The 19,171-nt window shown below is 60.6% G+C and overlaps 2 protein-coding genes across 7 annotated transcripts; one reads left to right on the top strand and one right to left on the bottom strand.

The window, feature by feature from the left end:
* Positions 1-131: 131 nt before the first annotated feature.
* On the bottom strand, positions 132-3,253 carry SLC35G6 (solute carrier family 35 member G6). Its single transcript, XM_027047813.2, has 2 exons — positions 2,154-3,253; positions 132-1,665 (listed from the first exon to the last, which is right to left on the bottom strand). The coding sequence occupies exons 1-2, from the start codon at positions 2,154-2,156 to the stop codon at positions 652-654; spliced, it is 1,017 nt and encodes a 338-aa protein (XP_026903614.1). The 5' UTR covers positions 2,157-3,253; the 3' UTR covers positions 132-651.
* On the top strand, positions 2,746-18,365 carry ZBTB4 (zinc finger and BTB domain containing 4). Of its 6 annotated transcripts, XM_053212362.1 has the most exons (6): positions 3,342-3,494; positions 5,764-5,795; positions 11,156-11,251; positions 11,510-11,580; positions 11,976-13,072; positions 13,738-18,365. In XM_053212362.1, the coding sequence occupies exons 5-6, from the start codon at positions 11,985-11,987 to the stop codon at positions 15,707-15,709; spliced, it is 3,060 nt and encodes a 1,019-aa protein (XP_053068337.1). In that variant the 5' UTR covers positions 3,342-3,494; positions 5,764-5,795; positions 11,156-11,251; positions 11,510-11,580; positions 11,976-11,984; the 3' UTR covers positions 15,710-18,365. The 6 variants fall into 6 exon arrangements, with proteins under 6 accessions (XP_053068340.1, XP_026903610.1, XP_053068341.1 ...); XM_053212365.1 differs by lacking the exons at positions 3,342-3,494; positions 5,764-5,795 and adding an exon at positions 2,746-2,764; XM_027047809.2 differs by lacking the exon at positions 5,764-5,795 and having other exon boundaries at positions 3,337-3,494.
* The last annotated feature ends 806 nt before the right edge of the window (positions 18,366-19,171 follow it).

Below are 19,171 nucleotides of genomic sequence, written 5' to 3'. Positions count from 1 at the left end.
GAATATTTCAGAAATAAGACTGGCGGGGGGAGAGGGGGGAGAGGGGGCAAGGATCCCAAGGGATTCTCCAATGAGAGCCGAGTAGGGCTCTCGCTCTCCTTCCAAAGCAGAGATGACACCAACGGCACAGCCACATTCAGAGTGATCCTTGTTTGATGTCAATGTCACGTCACCACCCCGGGGGTGGGGGGGAGCATAACCATGAGGAAAGGAAACTGTCTCTAAGGGAAAAAGGCACACTCCCTCACGCCGGCCGCTGGCTCTGTCCGCTGGCCTGAAAGCCCCAAACAGCCCAACCCCAGTGCTCTTCTGTCTGCTACTGAGGGGAAAATCCTCCCCGTGGTTCACGGCCGGCCTGCCTCACCCCTTTGATGTGCTCCTCAGACCTTACTTACCCCACAGTCACGTCCTGATCCCCAAGCCCCAGCCTAGACTCCACATCTCTTGATCCCCACGCTCGTCCCAGCTCTTCCAGACAGTCCCTTCTCCACTGAGTCCCCAGGTCACCCTTGACTCCCAAGGGGTGCCCCTCTCCCATCTCCAGTTCTTTCCCGGTCACGTGCCCTCCCCTGCTTGCCTGCCAGTCTCTCCTTCTCCTTCTATTTCCCCCTGCCCCCCCCACCCCCAACCCCCAGGCTCTCAAGTTCAATGTCACTCCTCCACCTGCCCTTCCTTCTCACAGCTGAGGTTCTGGGCGGTGATGATGGCAATGCTACCCAACACCACCCCTGCCCCCATGATGTCAGAAGGTGCCACTGTCTCATAGAGCACGTAGTACTGCAGCATCAGGGCCACCACCACCTCGGAGTGCAGGACGGCGCACACCAGGGCGGGGTGGACCTTGGTGACTGCGTAGCTCACGCACACAAAGGAGACCAGGGCCAGGATCCCCACCGCCCCCACGCAGCTCCAGCTCAGAGGGTCGTTGGGCAGCACAGGGGTCTGCAGTACAAAGAGGCCTGGCACAGAGCCCACCAGCCCCACCAAGCCAAACAGGAAGGCCACCGTCGGGAGGCAAGAGGGGAAGTCCAGAGAGCGGTATACCAGCAGCCCCAGCGACAGCGCGAGGCCGCCCAGGAAGGCGAGCACGTAGCCCAGGGCGGTGTAGAGGCCCGTGGTCCCCTCCTGCAGCGTCCCTAGTCCCGGTCCCACAATGATGATGAGTCCCAGGGTGCTGCCCAACAGGCCACACCAGTCGTAGCCGCTGAGACCCTGGCTCTCGAGGCAGAGGGCGAGGAGGGCAGAGCACATTGTGGAAGAGCCCTTGCGGACCGTGGCAGCGTTGCCGGCCGGCACCACCTGAACCGCACTGTAGGCGCATCCGATGCTGAGGACGTTGAGCAGGGCGTGGAGGCAGGCCCGGGCCCGGACGTCGGGAGGTCCCAACAGAGGGTCGCCGCGCAGTTTAAGTAGTAGCGCAATGGGGAGGTGGAAGAGACATCGACAGATGAGCAGCTCCAGCGAGGGGAAGTGGGAAGCCTGGTAAGCCATACGAGAGAAGGGGCCCACGAAGCCAGCGGGCAGGCCCCCACCCAGCAGGGCCACAAGCAGGCCCTTGGTGGCATCGGAGGGCCGGCAGCGCTGGTGCGAGGGGAGGCTGGGCGGAGTGGAGGGCGGCGATGGCTGGGTGAAGTCGGGCAGGTTGAAGTAGGGGTGACTGCCGGCCTGTTAGGGAGAAAGGAGCTCGGGCATTAGGGCAGCCATAGCCCAGGGGACCGGGGGGCAGGGCGAACGCCAGGCTGGGCTGTGGGACCCGTCTCTCGGGACAGTAGAGGGGCGGGCCGTCTCGCTGAGGAGCTCTTGGGAGCTAGAAAGGGCCTGAACGTGGATGAGGTGATACAGCGTGGGCCTTGGGCCTCTAAAGCAGGAAGCAGGGGGTGAGCGGTCCAGGGGCATCGTGTTTCTCTGGGTAAATTCCTGGGAGAAGAAAAGGAGGACCCGGGGGGGTGCCCTGTTGGTCTGGGGAAGAGGAGGCAGCCTCAGATGCCGTGCGTCTGTGTGATGTCACAGGTTCCAGGGACATCTGGGTACACCATTGTGAGTTTCATTTGGGGGTGTCTCTAGCACAGCTGGGAAGTTTGGGGGGAAGAGACCAAAGGGAGCAGCCAGGAGCTACAGGGAAGGGGGCTCTGTCTCCCTGACCCCGCACTCACCATCTTTCCTCGGGCCTCCTCCTCTATGCCTGGCTCAGGGGGCCTGAGCCCTTCGGAGCTCCAGCCCTTGTGACCTGGATGGAGTGGGAGCGGGGTTCTTCTCTGGAACCTTCCTGAGGTGGGGGCGGGAGGTTCTCCCCTGGAACCTTCCTGAGGCAGGGGTGGGGGTGGGGTAGGGCTGGGGTGGGGGTGGGCCTAGTTTCTCTCGTGATTTCCAGCCCTGCTTGCTTTGTGTCTGTCTCTGTGCCTCCGAAGTGGGTCTCCTTCTCTTTTTCTCTGGAGGAGTAGCTCTGTGATGAGACTTGTTTGGTTTTAAATGAACTCGTTTATGTCTCACCTTGTTTCCAAAGAAAGGTTTTGCGGGAGGGAGCTGAGGGCCGACCGCTCTGTCTCCCCTGAGTTGTGGATTTTTGAACACCAGGGAGGAGTCTCTGGGACTGTCCCTCTGGAGTTTCAGGAATGTGTTTCTTGTGTGTGCTTTTCACCTGGTGTTTTGTCGGTGCCGCCCCGGGAGGCGCACACCAGGGCCTCTGCATTTACGCAGAAGTATATAGATGTGGATATTTCTGCCGGTGGGGACAAAATACCAAGCTGCGTGGTCATCTGCACTGGTAGTCATTTACGTGTGTCTGCTCCTTAGGGCTGGGGCCTGCCCGGGCCGCGGCCTGGTGGGGGTCCCTGCGCGTTTCTGGGAAGGGTGGGTGGGCACGTGCGTGTGTCCGGGGCTGCCCCTGTGCGTGTGCTGAGGCCGGGTCTGAGGGACCCACCCGTTCGGATCGCGAGCCTGCCATGTTGTGTGTCCGCGGAGAGGGTGTGCGTGCTCCGGGCGCTGTGCCCCGCCGAGTGAAGGGCGTGCAGGGGGCGGGAGGGAGGGGGGCGTCCCTCGCTAGGCAGCGGGTGGTCGTGCGGCCCGGCGGGGGTGCCGCAGCCGGGGAGCCCCGCGCCCGCTCGGTGCCCGCCCGTCCGGCGGCCCTGCGCCGCGCGGGTCCCGTCCCGCGATCTGTCCGGGCCGAGGCCGTCGGGCGCGCTCGCCCGGAGCCCGAGCCCGGAGCCCTGCGTCGGTGTCGGCTGCGCTGCGCCGGCCTCCTCTCGGCGGCGGCGGCGGCGCTGGGGGGGTACTGTTTCCGGGGGTGGGGGTGGGGGTAGGACCGGGGCGGGGGGAGCCGATGATGTCAGCGGCGGCGGCGGCGGCGGCGGCGGGGCCGGGCCGGGGCCGGGCGCTGGGGGGGCCGGGGCCGGAGCCGGAGCCGGAGCCGGAGCTGGAGGCGGGCGAGAGCGGAGCGGCCGGGGGCGGCCACGGGGATGAGCCGGGCCTGGCGGACTCGGCGCCATCGCAGTCAGGTGGGCCCCGGGGCGAACCGGGCAGGGCCAGGGCGGACCGGAGCCAACAGCCGGGCCCCCTCCCCGCTGCCCGGCGCCGCGGGGGCCCGGGCCGCGCCCCGCGCCGCGACCGCTCCCTTTGGGGTTGACCTGGGGGCTCCGGGGTCGGGGGCTGAGCCTAGCCCCGCCTCCAGGCGCGCGCGGCGCTGGGGGGCGGCTAAGGGGGCCCCGGTGCGGCGGCCGGTCCGGCGGCGGCGGCGGCGGCGGCGGCCGGTGGAGGGGGGGCGCGATCGCCCGGGGCCGGGGAGGGGGGCCCCGCGCCCTCCCCTTCGGAAGGGTTAATTCTGCAGCCCGGTGCCCCCCTCCCCCCCGTGGGGCAGGTTGGGGGTGGGGTGGGGCGGGTGTGAGCCCGGGCCGGCGCTGCAAGCTGCCGGGAGGGCGATGGCGTAGGAGCCAGGCGGAGAGGGGGAGGGGTGGGCCGCCCAGCGCCCCAGAGTTGGGGTGTGCGGGGTGCGCGGGGCGGGCAGGGGCCCCGGAGCCATCGTGCCGTCGGGGCAGGGTCGTGGCTGTGAGTCCTGGAGATTGTGTATCTCCCGCTGTGTTGTGGGGCAAGGTAAACCTGTCCTGGGCACCACTGTTTGCTGGTCCGGCAGCCAGGGGTCCGGGTAGGGCCCTCCGTGGGCCACGGGGACAGGAAGCCTCGTGGAGGGGCGTCCGATGGTGTGGGGGGCAGAATTACAAGATGCGGCCCGGTGGCTTTGGGTGACAGGTCCGCATTGGGGAGCGGGGCAATGATACATGCGGAGTTTTGTCAGATGGGTGGTTTTCTGTAGATTTGAGACCCGCGTGTGTTTTCTTGCACGTATGTGTCTTTTGCTGTACACATGAACTATTTCTGAACTGTTGTTTTCTGCATAGCTGTCGTGGTTAGTGTGCGTGCTTGTGGAGGGCACCAGAGTGCAGCGTGCACGCGCGCCCCTTTGGAGGGGGCGGTTGTGTACCTTTGAGTCAGAAGGCGTCACGTCCGGGTCCCCTTTCTGTGGCCCTGCTGAGGTGTGGTCCGGTGTCAGCGAGGTCGCCCCCCCCCCCCCCGCAGGTTGGGTTTGTGTGTCTGTGTGTGGAGTGAGTTGTAAGTGGAGAGCAGGTCTAGAACTCAGGTCCTGAGGATCTGTGGGGAGTGGGGGCCCCCAGGGTGTGTCCCAGGTACTTGTGGGGCAGCGGGCACCAGCGTGCAAGGGGCTGGGGGGGGGGGTGTGTGGAAAGTGCAGGTTGTGTTTATGGGATCGTGGGCAGCCGAGCGAGGGGAAGGCTGTGTGTTTATAACGTTCTCTATGGGATTCTTTTGTGACGTTGTTTGTGGGAGCCCGTCCGTGCTGTTGGACCGGGAGGCGAGCTGGTCAGAAAACACTTGTGGGGAGGGAGGTGGCGTGACAAGGGCAATGTGGGCCTCAGACTGGAGAGATCAGCCGCCAGCCTTGTGTGCAGCCTGCCTTCCGCGCTGGAGTGGCCGCGTGAGGCTGCTGTGGGGATACGGGAGGAGGAAGGCCGGGAGATAAATATGGGGCAGACAAGGGCAGGCCTGGGAGCTGTCGGGTGGCCCAGCTGGTCCCCGTGCGGGGTCTGAGCGCTTGGCCCCTCAACGGCCCGCCTGGCGTGTCAGGGTCACCGGGAGGAGAGGCCTGGCGGCCGCAAGGAAACCAAGCTGGGACGCAGCGCCTTCTTGGCCGTGTTTACGTAAAGGCCGGGTGTGACTCTTGTCACTGAAAGGAAAAAGAAACACGAAGTTTGCAGTCCCCTCCTCCTGCTTCACCCTCTCTCTGCCCCCCTGGCGGGGATCTCTGCTTTTCCTGCTCTCTGTGACGCACACTGGGCCGCTCCCGCCACTGTGGAGGGGTCTGGGAATGGAATTCGCTCGCTAGGCAGATTGCTCAGAACAGGTTTTCCTCACCTTTGGTGCCTGGGCCCTTCTGTAGATGTGTGTGTGTGTGTGTGTGTGTGTGTGTGTGTGCGCGCGCGCGTTGTGCCTGGCCTGGCTGGGGGGAGGGTGATTGTGCAGGGGGTGGGTGGGTGGGCACCACAGCGGGGGCCCTCTTGTCAGATGGGAGTTGGGGGTGCTGTCTGCTGTGTGAGGCCTGAACAACAGGTGCACCGTGGCCTGGTGGGGGGGAAGGAGGCCTGGGAGTGAGGAGTTCTGGCCCTGCCTCGACCTCACCGGCACTTTCCCCGAGTGAGCCTCAGGTCCTCATCTGTAAAATGGGGCTAATTACCTGCCCTGCCTATCTTCCAACAGGGGCGTAAGTGGCACTATGGGAGATGTACCTGGTAAGTAGCTACGGTTTGGGGGCTACGCCTGTGCCAGCCGCTGGGGGTCCCCTCCTCGGGGCTTGGCTGATGACAATAGTAGTAAGCCCGTATTTGGCGCTCGCTGGGTACCAGGACGCTGTCCTCTGTGCTTTCACATATGATCGTTCATTTACTCTCTGCAAACCCCCATGGAGGTAGGTGTCCTGATTACCCCCCTTTTTCAGATGGGACAGCTGAGGCCCAGAGAAGTTAAGTAATTTGCTCAAAGTCACTTAGCTGCTAAGAGGTAAAGCTGGATTTGAACCTGGCAGTCAGCTTCTAGATCCTGTGTGCTTATACACTGTTTTCTGCTGCCTTTCTGAAGCTTTCTGCGGGCCTCTCTGTGCACCCCCCACCTACACACACACACACACACACACACTTCTCCCCAGTTTCTCCAGAATTTAGCACCTGTACCAGTCGGTGTCGTGTCGGAAGACCAGTGTGCTGAGACAGTGACTCGGACAGTCCTGGCCTTGGGAGTGAGAACCTAATCTAATATCTGCTGCTGGGTGCCGGCCATGGGGGCACAGAATGTTGATAAGCCAGGCACAGGAGGGATTGTCCTTGCCCTGTGGGTCAGGGAGGGCCGAGAGGGAGGTGGCATTTGAGTTACATCTGCACATTTTGGAGGGCTTTGGGGAAGAGGTTAGGGAAGGTTGCATTTATGCCAGGAGGGTAAAGGCAGGGGGCTGTGGGGCGCGTTGAGGGGGGGGGGGGAGCGCCCTGGGTGCTCGAGGGGAGTCCAACACCGGGCAAGATTGGAAAGGAAGATTGGAATTGGACCCTTGAGTGCCTGGCTGAGGAATCTGAACCTCATTCCCGAGTGAGTGGAGACCAGCGGAGGTTTCTGGGGACGCGGACCGTCAGTGAGAGGAGGCTTGGAGGCGGGAGAAGAGCCTTGGGCCACGCAAGTGTTAACTGGGGCCTGAGCTTGCTCGGGGGCCAGAGGCGGGTTGAAGGGAAGGTTTCCAGAGCCATTCCCGAGCTGGGCCGCAGATCCGACCCAGCCTGGTGACGGCTGGATGCGGGGAGTGGAGGAAAGGGCGGGGTCAGTCGTGACACAGTTAGCACTCAGCACGTGAGCCCTTCTGTGATTTCTGTAACCCGCTGGCCAGCCGTAGGCCCCTCCAGAGCAGGATCAGGGCCGTGGCAGGGGGAAAAGATTTAGCATCTGGGTTCACATAAGCCCAGATTTGAATTCTGACTCTGGTGCTCACAAGCTGTGTGACCTTGAGCAGGACGTGCCCCTCCACGAGCCTCGGTTTCCTCATCTGTCAAACTGGGATCATATAAATACTGACTCTGGGTGGCTGTTTTGAGGAAGTCGTTCCGTGAGACAGCCCACGGAAAGCACTGGAAGTATATCAGGCAAAGCGTGAGGGCCCCAGAAGGGGTCGAGTTATATGCGTCATCCCGGCTGCTGGCCAGCTCAGTCTGGCACTGAGGGATGGCTCCTTTCCTGAGGGTGGACAGACCCCAGGAAGACCCTGAAGAAGGCAGATTCATTCATTCACCAATTTTAAATCTCCCCTTGTACCAGGCACCGGTCTAAGCACCGGTGACAGTAGTGAAAACAGCAGTAAGGATCTCTCTCCCTTGGAGCTTACGTTCTAGAAATACATGAATAGTACGCTTTGCTAAGTGCCAAGGAGAAGGGGGAAGGGAGGGGGTAGGAAGTCTGGGGAGGTGGGGGTGGCCACCAAGGCCTCCAGGAGATGGTGACTTGAGTCAAGGCTTCAAGGAGGTGGGGCGGCGAGGCCCGGGGCTGCCCGAGGGAAGAACATTCTGGGCAGGGGGGACAGCAAGAGACAGAGCACGTCTGGTGGCGGTGCACAGAGCCCCACGTCAGTCACGCCGCCCAGATCACACAGCTGGTCAAGAGTGGAGGGACCCGTGAAAACAAACAAGAAACTAAAAAACCACAGAGCCGCCAAACTTCCCATGAAGCTGAATTTCTTCTCTACGGCTTCCCCCTGCCCCCGCCCCCCATTTTCCGGGACTGAGTTCCGAGATAATAAGAACCAGCGTTAACTGAACTTTCAGCACGTACCTAGTACTGCCCTGGGTCCTGCCGGCCAGGAGCGCATTCATCCTCACGACCCTGCCAAGTGGGAACCGCTCCTTATCCCCGCCTTACAGACAAGGAAACTGAGATACGGAGGGGTGAAGCAACCGGCCCCGGGTCACGTGACTGCCGTCTTCACCTCCCGTCAAACCTCGTAGGGTAGCGGTTGAACTCCGGGGAGCTGGGTCCAAACCCCGAGACCAGGGGCAGGTCGCCCCCGGCACCGCGTTCTCTCTACTCCCAGGTGAGGGGGTTGGCGTATTTCAAGCCTCAGTTTCCTCCTCTGTACAGCAGGGTTGACAATAGCCCCCGCTGCGGCCATCTGGGGGCCTTGCAAGTGTCGAAATGACACTTGAGTGCAGATAAAATGCTTCGCACTGTGCTCCTCGCATAAGGATGTCACACACGGCAGCTACAAGTTCCACGATGATGATGCGTCCGGCCGGTCGCCGAGGGCCAGGCCAGCTTGGGACCTCCGTGGTTCTAAGAAGCCCTCACGGGCCTCGTCCAAGCATTTTGGCAGTCGGCACACAGCCACGCCTCAGGAGGCACCAAGCCCGCGTGCCCGTGCAGGTGGCCAGGCCTGGCCGAGGGGGGCCGGGGGGCATGGAACTGAACTTCTGTCATGCTTGCCTGTACAGACAGGCCTGCTACCTCCGGAGGAAGGGGCCCCTCCTTGAATTTCTTTCCCTTCCTCTCATTTTCACAAAGGTACTAGATGGGCCGGCGGGGGCCCTAGCGGGTGCTGTTTTTCTATCCACTCTCCTCACAACACTGGCGACAGCAAATGCGTGGGGTTTTCCCACACCGACCAAGGCTCTGACGCCAGCTGGGCGTCCTGCAGCTCAGCTCAATTCTGACCCTGTCTCCCTGGAGGTACCGTCAGATCCCACAGGTTAAGGACTCAGTCCCGTGAGACCGCCCGCTTCGGATGTCAGTCACCCACAAGCCTGGGCCTCTGACCAGCTGTAAATCGGGGTTTCCCATGCCCCCCCCCCCCTTCAGCCTTGACAATTTGCCAGGGTGGCTCATGGAACGGAGGGAGACGCTTACTTAGGGTTTACCGGTTTATTGTATAATAAAGGATACGGTAATACAGGCGAACGGCCAAATGAAGGAGATACATAGGGCAAAATCTGGAGAGGCCCTGAGCACAGGACCTGCCGTCTCCCCGGGCTGGGGTTCACCACCCTTCTGTCCCATGCATGTTCACCGACCTAGAAGCTCTCTGAACCCCACAGGCTAGAGATTTTCACGGAAGCCTCAGCACGTAGTCACGATCCGTGATTAACTCAGTCTCCAGCCCCTCTCCCCTCCGTGGCGGAGGGATGTGGGCTGAACGTTTCAAGCTTCCACTCATGGTTTGGTATTTCTGGTGACCGGCCCCCATCCCGAAGCTTTCCAGGAGACTACCAAGGTCACCTCATTAGAACAAAAGACGCTCCTGTCACCCAGGAAATTCCAAGGGATTGAGGAGCCCTGTGTCAGGGCTCAGGGTCAACCACCCAATGTTAGCAACAAAGATGCTCCCAGCACCCTTATCACTTGGGAAATTAGAGGAGTTTGAGGAGCTCTGTGTCAGGAATGGGGATGAAGACGAATTATGTACGTATTTTTTATTGTATCATAAATATCACAGCTATAAACTGGTCCTTCATCGTGAGGGGCTATAGTCCAGAATACCGGCTTTGTTTTTTGGGGTTGTTGTTGTTGTTAATGTTTATTGATTTTTGAGAGAGAGAGCGTGAGCAGGGGCAAGGGCAGAGAGAGAGAGAGAGAGAGAGAGAGACAGAATCCAAAGCAGGCTCCGGGCTCTGAGCTCTCAGCACAGAGCCCGATGCGGGGCTCGAACCCATGAACCGTGAGATCATGACCTGAGCTGAAGTCAGACACTTAACCAACTGAACCACCCAGGCACCCCCAGAATACAGACTTTATCACCACACTTTTCTGGTATCAGATTTCAGCCCTCCTACTAACTGGCCACACATCTCTAGCTCAAGTCTGTCCATTAAAAATGGGGAAGCCAGGGCGCCTGGCTGGCTCAGTCGATGCAATGCTTGACCTCAGAGTTGTGAGTTCGAGCCCCACGTTGGGTGTAGGGGTTACTTAAAATCCTTAAAACGGGGAAGCTAAGCACTACCTTGTAGGATAGTGATGAGGAGCAGAGGAGGTAATACAAGGAAGGTACTGGATCTTAAGGGTCCCAGGGGGCCAGCGGCTACCTTGGAAGGGAGTGGGAAGCCTTTCTCTCTTGTCACTTTACAGCCAGAACTGGACCCCAGGCCACATGCAGGGCGGCTGGCGGGGGCAGGGGCGCTTCTGCAGGATTCCCGACCCCTGTGCAATATGGCAATGTTACGGGGAACACCTGGCCCGGTACTGCTGTGTGCCTAGCACTTGGGGCTGTTAGAACTTTTGAATATCACCCCCTCCCCCATTGCCACCTTCCTCCTCCAGGAGGAATCAGAGCATGAAGTGGGCTGTGGCAGGGAGGCCTTTCAGCCCAGATGCTAAAGAGCCTTTGGGGGCGGGTAATGAGGAACCCCAGATGCGGTATATCTCAGAGGACGTGTGTGACCCAGGGCATTTGGAAGGAGAGTGTTCCTGGGTTTCATGCAGGGTGGATGAGGGGCCCAGAGCTCGGGTCTGTAGGTCTGGCTCTGTGATCAGCGCCCCCCCCCCCCCCCGGTTATTATCAGCTGTGTGTGACTTTGGCTATGTCACCGTACGGCTCTGGAACTTGGATCTTCAACTGAAAAATGGGACCCCAAAGCCCTGACTGTGCCCACAGTGGCTGTGAGGTGCTTTCTGTGCGGTGACCACAACAGCTCAAATTTGGGGTGCCTGCTATTCCTTTCGGATGAGCCTTCTAGCAAGAGGTGAGGTAGGGGGTATCTTTCTCTCCCCCCCCCCCCTTTTAAGCCAAAGTCCCAAAGCCACCAGCTTTCAGAGTAAGGAGTGGGACCCAAGCCTCCTCACTCTCGGTCTGGCGGCCTTTTTCCAGTGCCCTCCAGAGACGGCAACGAGCTGGCACGTATGTATGAACCCATGGTCTTTGGTGGTCACCTGGCACCAGAAACCCCCTCTAAGATTTGTGGGCCTGGTGTGTGTGTGTGTGCGTGCGTGTGTGCGTGTGTGCAGTCCTCTCCTAAGTGGAATATCTAGCAGTTTGGTCCAATGAAAAAAAAAGCTCTAGCAAATCTATTTTGATGTGGAAATGAGACTCTTATAATGAAAGACAACATGCAAATCTTTGATTTTCTTTGAGCCCCGAAGATTGGGCCAAAGGGACTTGAGACTGATCCGAGAGGCTCCCCTGGACCTATGGGACTGAACTACGCCACCGCCGTCGTGTTGTTTTGAGGTGAATTGGGACTATGCAAATTGCCTTGTGCCTGTACTCTGGGCCGGCAGGCAGGGGTCTGCAATTATCTGCGTGTGACCTCCTAGGTCCAATCGGATGCAGCTAGACAAATAACCTGACAGGTCCCCGGAAGGGTCAGGGTCTCCAGAGCAGCCCCGGGCGTTCTCTTTGACCCCAAGGGCTGTGGCCGCCCCCCCCTCCTGGGGTCCTTTCCTTCCCGGCTCCCTTCCTGAGAACACGGTTTCTGTGTCTCCGCAGAAGGAAGAGGCCCCACAGAAGGGACTCGCTGAGCCAGCCCCCGCTCTGCTCCATGTTGACTGTGCCCTCAGGTGAGACGTTGCGAGAGTCTGAGGCTGGGAGAAGTCGGACGGGAGGCAAGGGCAGTCATGTTTTTCTAGACGCGGGCGTCCTGTGAAGGGGTCACCAGTCCCCGTGGGGGCTCCCTCTTCCTCCCGCCAGGAGAGAAGTGGCCACTGCTTTCCTCTCTGTCTGTGGCTTTGGAGGCTTTCACCCTTGACCTTCATCGTGACCTGAGCCACTCCTAGCCTCTTCCAGCCCCAGAGGTTCGACGTACTACTGTCGGATGCCCGCCAGAGTCGCGTGGCTAAGATTAACCCCTGCCTTCTGTGACCGGAAGGTTGTCAGTCTCCCACTGGTCTCTGACCAACAGCCTCCGCTGCCCTCCCCGCTCACCGCCCCCCCCTTCCTGTTCTCGTCTGTCTAGGCTGGCGCCATGCCCCCCCCAGCAGAGGTGACGGACCCGTCCCATGCTCCCGCCGTCTTGCGCCAGCTCAACGAGCAGCGGCTCCGTGGCCTCTTCTGTGACGTCACCCTCATAGCTGGAGACACCAAGTTCCCCGCGCACCGCAGTGTCCTGGCCGCGTCTAGTCCTTTCTTCAGAGAGGCTCTGCTTGCTTCGGCTCCGCTGCCCCTCCCACCAGTGACTGGGGGCCCTGCCCCCAACCCGGCCACCACCACAGCTGCCTCTTCCTCCTCCTCCTCCTCCTCCTCGTCCTCCTCTTCTTCCTCTTCCTCCTCGTCTTCTTCCTCTTCCTCGTCTTCTCCCCCTCCGGCCTCACCCCCCACTTCCTCCCCACCCCGGGTCCTGGAGCTGCCGGGGGTCCCGGCCGCCGCCTTCTCTGATGTCCTCAACTTCATCTATAGCGCCCGGCTCGCACTCCCAGGCGGCGGAGGGGACGGGGCAGCCGTGGCAGAGATCGGGGCTCTGGGGCGGCGTCTGGGCATCTCCCGCCTGCAGGGCCTGGGGGAGGGAGGCGATGCCTGGGTACCTCCTGCCCCAGCCCCCATGGCCAGCTCGCAGCCTGAAGACGACAGCTTCGGGCCCGGGCCTAGGCCGGCAGGGGACTGGGAGGGCGACAGGGCCGAGGCCCAGGCCTCTGACTCCCAGCCCCCGCTGTCCCGGCGGCCCCTCCCCTGCCCCCGATGTGGGAAGAGCTTCATCCATCCCAAGCGGCTGCAGACCCATGAGGCTCAGTGCCGACGGGGGGCCGGCCCTCGAGGGCCTGCGGGGCTGGGCTCCGGGGGCTCTGGCCCCAGTGGTCCTGCGGGAGTGGATGCCTCAGCCCTGCCCCCGCCGGTGGGCTTCCGAGGTGGCCCTGAGCACGTGGTGAAGGTGGTGGGTGGCCACGTGCTGTACGTGTGCGCGGCCTGCGAGCGTTCCTACGTGACCCTGTCCAGCCTGAAGCGGCACAGCAACGTGCACTCCTGGCGGAGGAAGTACCCCTGCCGCTACTGTGAGAAGGTGTTCGCCCTGGCTGAGTACCGAACCAAGCACGAGGTGTGGCACACTGGGGAGCGCAGGTGAGCGCGGGGGTCCTGGAGATCGGGGCGCGGGTGGCGGGTGCAGGGTCAGGAGGCGCGCGCGGGGACCACTGACAAGGGAAGGAGGGGGGCCGAGAGAGTCATCGAGAGGCTGGCCTGCTCACCCACTCGCCCCTGCTCGCCTGCTCGTGGTCGCTCACGCACCTGCCTCCCCCCTGCCTCCGCTCCCTCCGTGAACGCTCACCAGCGCCCCCAGATGCTCCGGGTGGGGTGGGGCCTGGTGCTGTGCCCGAGGCCGAGGAGGGCAGAAGAAGCTGTCCTCCCAGGACAAGACTGTGGGGAGCGCGGGCCTGTCTGGTAGTTGTGACACGTGTCTCCATAATACGTCCCCGTTCATAAGACGTGTCCCCGTTCTGTCCCCGGAGCTGTGAGTTAGGCGAGGTGCGTGCTTCTTCCCGGTTCACAGATGGAGCAGCTGGGGCCTGGTGACTCCCAGCCACCCGGGGGGGCCCTGAGCTAGGACGAGGGGGGGTGTTCCTCCCCGGAAGCTGGCAGGATAGGACAGGCAGCATGAAAGGAGGGCGAGGGAATGGCTGGGGGAGTTCTAGGTCTGAGCGGAGGACGTGGGAAGCTGAGGCCCTGGCTGCCGGGCCCCTGACTCCAGCGTCTCTGTCCCTGCCCTGTTCCCTGCTGTCCCGGCCCAGGTACCAGTGCATCTTCTGCTGGGAGACCTTTGTCACTTATTATAACCTGAAGACCCACCAGCGAGCCTTCCATGGCATTAGCCCCGGCCTCTTAGCCAGTGAGAAGACACCCAATGGAGGCTACAAGCCCAAGCTCAATACCCTCAAGCTGTACCGCCTGCTCCCCATGCGGGCAGCCAAGCGGCCCTATAAGACCTACAGCCAGGGAGCCCCCGAGGCCCCCCTTTCTCCAAGCCTCAACACGCCGGCCCCTGTAGCAATGCCTGCCAGCCCACCACCCGGCCCCCCACCCGCCCCCCAGCCCGGCCCCCCACCCTCTGTTATCACTTTTGCCCACCCAGCTCCCTCGGTCATTGTGCACGGGGGCGGGAGCGGTGGTGGAGCAGGGGGGGGCCCGGCCAGCACCGGGGGAGCCCAGGCTGCCTCGGTCATCACTTACACCGCTCCCCCGAGGCCCCCCAAAAAACGTGAGTACCCGCCTCCTCCCCCTCAGCCTGCAGCCACACCGACCAGCCCCGCCACGGCGGGCAGCCCGGCCACAGCCGCGGGGCCGGCCACAGCCACGGAGGAGGCCAAGGGCCGGAACCCACGGGCCGGAAGGACACTGACCTACACGGCCAAGCCAGCCGGCGGGATTGGCGGGGGTGGGGGTCCCCCCGCGGGGCCTGGCCGGGGCCCCTCTCAGCTACAGGCTCCACCTCCACTGTGTCAGATCACTGTGCGAATCGGGGAGGAGGCCATTGTCAAGCGCCGCATCTCAGAGACTGACCTGCGTCCCGGGGAGCTGAGCGGAGAGGAGGTGGAGGAGAGCGAGGACGACGACGACGACGACGACGAGGACGACGACGACGACGAGGACGACGACGACGACGACGACGAGGAAGCGAGCGCCGGCGGGGAGGACCAGCTCTGGAGGCCCTACTACTCCTACAAGCCCAAGCGCAAGGCCGGAGCCGCGGGCGCGGGCAGCACCGGGGGCAGCGCGCTGCCCAGAGGCCGCCGGCAGCCCCGCTGGAGACAGAAGTCGGAGCGCCGGAGCTGGGAGGACACCCCGGCGGCGGCGGCGGCCGAGGGCCCCGCGGGGCGCGCCCGGGGCGAGCGGAGGCACCGCTGCGGGGACTGCGCCCAGACCTTCGCCACCCTGCGGAAGCTGCGCAAGCACCAGGAGGCGCACGGCGGCGGCGCGCACGGCTCCCGGGCCGGCCGGCGGCCCTCCACCCGCTTCGCCTGCCCTCACTGCGCCAAGGTGTGCAAGACGGCGGCCGCCCTGAGCCGCCACGCGCAGAGGCACGCCGCCGAGCGGCCCGGGGGCACCCCCACGCCCGTCATCGCCTACTCCAAGGGCAGCGCTGCCACCAGACCCGGGGATGTCAAGGAGGAGGCCCCCCAGGAGATGCAAGTCTCCTCTTCCAGCGGGGAGGCAGGGGGCGGGGGCGCGGCCGCGGAGGAAGCTTCCGAGACCGCGTCTCTCCAGGACCCTGTCATCTCCGGGGGTGAGGAGCCCCCGCTGGTGGCAGGAGGGGGCACCTATGCCTATCCGCCCGTGCAGGAATTTCCACTGGCTCTGATCGGGAGCGGCAGGGAACCTAGTGGTGGGAGGGGCAAAGCGGGGAGCGAGGGGCCGGTGGGGGCCGGGGAGGGGGACCGCGTGGAGGGGATGGGGGCCGCCAAAGTCACCTTCTACCCCGAGCCCTACCCACTGGTCTATGGCCCCCAGCTCCTTGCCGCCTACCCTTACAACTTCAGCAACTTGACCGCACTCCCGGTTGCTCTCAACATGGTCCTACCTGACGAGAAGGGTGGGGGCGCCCTCCCCTTCCTTCCAGGGGTCTTTGGCTACGCAGTCAATCCTCAAGCAGCACCCCCTACGCCCCCGACTCCACCTCCCCCGACTCTTCCTCCCCCAGTCCCCCCGAAGGGAGAGGGGGAAAGGGCGGGGCTTGAGAGAACCCAGAAGGGAGATGTGGGGTGAGCTCTGGGCCCACCTCCCCCCTTTCACCAGATGCCACCCTCCCTGAACCCCCTGCCACTACCAGCTCCCTGGCTTCCCTGCCCCTTGGGAGCCCCTCCACACTCTTGTGCAGGGACTTGGGGGCCCCTGGAGCTCAGGGGTCAGGCTGCTTTGTGTGAGATTGTAGTTTTCCCGTCTCCTGGGGAGGGATCTTTGGTTCTCTCGGTTCTCTCGGTTCTCCTCCAGGGAATGGCCTCCGCGAGGGGCAGGGCCAGCCCCCATCCCTTCTTCAGCCCTTGGGGCAACTGAGCAATATACTTCTAGGAATCTCTACTCACGGCCCCCACCAGCTCTGAATGTCTAACCCACCCTCCTGATTCGTAAACCCGGGGGAGGGGGGGGAACCATCTCTCTCGCCTAGTGACCTCCCCTCGTTGTGCAGCTTTCTCCAAGCCCCTGCCTAGATGCTTCCTAGCACATTCCATTCTCTGTGGCCCAGGGCCTGGACCAGACCATTGTGATATCCAACACCCACCCATCTGGGAGCTTGGCTCCAGGTTCCATTCTTCCCAGGGGTGGGGTTCTGTGTCCCTGTTCCCTTCACGTTAAGACGCCATGCCTTCTTTGGCTTCCATGCCTTTGGATCTTCCACATTCCTCCTCATTCTCCTAGACTCTGGAGATGGCCTCTTCCCATCCAGGTCAAGGAGGTGTTGGGGGGAGGGCTACCCATCTGTTCCACGGCTGAGCACTTCCCCAGCCCAGGGCAGCACTAATCTCAGCCCTATCTTGACCCTCAAATCCAGTGAGCCCCAGATTCTTCTTCCAAGGCAAAGAGGTGAGTAGATCACACCTCTTCCTGCCTCTACCTATGGCCTCTTCTGGGCTAAATCAGATTTGGGGGCCAGGAGGGAGGAGCTCCATATGGGATGGGGAAGAGAATCTACTTTCTCCCTGTTTTTTTTGTTTTTTTTTCCTGATGGTTTCTCCCAGACTAGACCAAATAGCCAGAAAAGTGATGGGGGTTGGATGGGTGGGTAAGCCCAAGATTTGCACATGACCTCCCGTCCTTACTTTTACCTCCATCTTCCCCAGTGTCGCTTCCCTCACCATTCACTCCAGGTGGTTTTTGGGGAACCATCCTACTCCCTTGGTGGGCTTTGGGGTATCCCCACCAATTTTTCCTCCAAAATAGCACCTTACACCCCATCTTTGACTCAGTTCCCCACACCCAAAGATCCCAGCCTAGGGATGGGGTGCAGGGACCCGAAACAGTCCCTAATCCCTAATTTGCACTAGTTAACCCTGGTCAGGGGTCCGTATGTTTCCTTCCAGCAGGGGAGTTGAAGAAACGTTTGCTCCTAATTCTCTTTGATGACCGGGCGTCCCCACTCTGTGATTGGATGAACATTTCCCATCCCACCCACCTCCTCCCCCCCCCAAATAAAAACAGCTCACAAGGGGAGAGCCAGTTTGGGGGAGGAAATTTGACAAATGGGAATTACAGGAGTGCAGTTTAAAAAGGGGAAAGGCTGCCATCACCTAAATGGCAGCTTTTTCCCAGCTACTGTTTTCTGGGGCCAAGATGGCCGCCCTCTCAACGATGCTGAAAGGGCAAGACCATGGCTTTTGGAGGGAGGTGAGCTCGAGGGAAGGACCAGGAGCATCTGACCCTCCTAGCATATAGGAAGGGGGAGGTTTCTGACAGGCTCCTGAATGTTAACCATGGAGGAGTATCACTCCTCCACTCCTCCTCTGTCTCTTTGCACTTTTCTTGGTCTTGGCCACAGTCCGAGTGAAGAGTTTCCTACTGAATGTACCAAGTTCCAATTTTTAAGGGGGAAAAATGCTTAAAACGGGAAAATGCAAAAAAAAAAAATCACTAAAAAATTCCCACAAATCTTGTTTCTGGCACTTTAGAAAAACTGCGAAAAAAGAACATAATAAAAAATACATATATATATCTACACACAAATTTTATATATATATCTACACACACATATATATACACACCTACACACACACACACACACACACACACACACACATACACACAGCGGAACCACAAGAGAGACAGAAAGGCCTTGGAGGCAGGGAGCAGATGCTACCATTGCTTCCCCTAGATCCTTAACCTGCACTCCTCTGAGGCAAAAAGGCACAGGAAATGGAAGGAGTTGAGGGTGGACCGGGCAATTCGAATTTCAGAACAGGTCAAAATTCCAAAACTGTGGACATTTTGGGAGAACTGAGATTGTAGACATTTTTTTTTTTTTTTAAATGACGATTTAGGAAAATAGTTTCCAGAATGTGGTCGTTCTGGGCAATCAATGAGATTGTGGCAAAATCGGAGATTAAAAATATGTATCTGAGCTGGGGAACCTGAATATTGTGAATTTCAGAGGTTGGAAATTTGGGATTTTGCAATCTCGTCTTTTGAAAGTCATTGGGGTCTTGTCAGTTTGTGCCCTCTTTCCCCATGCTCCCTGGGAAGAGGGGTGACGGAGGAATGGGAAGGCCACTGGTTCTGTGCCACAGCACGCAAGGTTTAGAATTCTACAGACTATAGCTCTATATGTAGTGAGGACCCAGATTTAGAGAAACTGACCAATATTTATCTCCGCATCTGTGTGTGTGTCCAACTCTCTAGGCCAATAAACCAACAAGACAAACAAACTGTCCTCCTCCGTAGTACGCCAAGCGCACTTGTTTTCGTGGCTGGTGGGTCGGCTGGACAGGGACACGCTTGCCCTGTCCCACAGGGATCCTGGGAGCTGCAGCTGTATTATCCCTCTTGGGGCCACAGCTTCCAGCAACCGAGGAGGTGTGAGGGCCTGGTGACCCTACATGCTTCACCATAATGGCCGCAGCCACCAGGCTCAAGCTGACTTTGGTCTGACCTCCAGGCAGAAACATGAACTCAGTCCAGTTCACACAGCCTGCTGGGCACAAGATCCTAGTGGCCCATGCGCCTTAAACCAGGTGCAACCCTGTCTCCAAATTGAAAGGAAACCGACGCACAAAACAAGTGACAGTCATGGGATACGGCAAGCTTTCTTTTTCCACTCCTAGCCCCCCACTACCTTCAACTCCTCATCCCCCCCCCCTTTACTTTGTCTAATGGGACAGGCAAGTAAAATGAGGGAAGTTGTGGGTCAGGTGGGTGGGGGCTTTGAAGAATTCTGGTACAAATAACCTTGACCAGACCAGGCAGCCACTACCCCTCAGGTTGCTGCCAACAGGGGAGTCAGGCCTGGTGTTACCGTATTTTTAATTTCCCTCCCCCAAGGGAAGCCGGACATCCAAATTTCTCTGTGCACTATCCAAACTTTTAAAGTAGTGAACTCACACTGAAACCTGTGAGGTCAACAACACAGGTCAAACAAAACACACCAGTTGGCAACCTCTGATGTCTGCTGTATCGTGCGTTTGCTCCCATCTTGTCACATGACCCTCAGACTAAGGGAGTAGGTCCTGTCATTCGCCT

This window comes from Acinonyx jubatus, chromosome E1 (genome assembly GCF_027475565.1).
Source record: "Acinonyx jubatus isolate Ajub_Pintada_27869175 chromosome E1, VMU_Ajub_asm_v1.0, whole genome shotgun sequence".
NCBI lineage: Eukaryota > Metazoa > Chordata > Mammalia > Carnivora > Felidae > Acinonyx > Acinonyx jubatus.
The sequence above is the reverse complement of the archived record's forward strand: the minus strand, read 5'-3'. Positions and strand labels throughout refer to the sequence as shown.

Bases quoted from the DNA above. Each gene is read 5' to 3' on its own strand.
- ZBTB4 (XM_053212365.1), top strand. From the start codon at position 11,985: ATGCCCCCCCCAGCAGAGGTGACGGACCCGTCCCATGCTCCCGCCGTC. The intron at 13,073-13,737 runs GTGAGCGCGGGG...GTCCCGGCCCAG, and splicing joins TGGCACACTGGGGAGCGCAG to GTACCAGTGCATCTTCTGCT.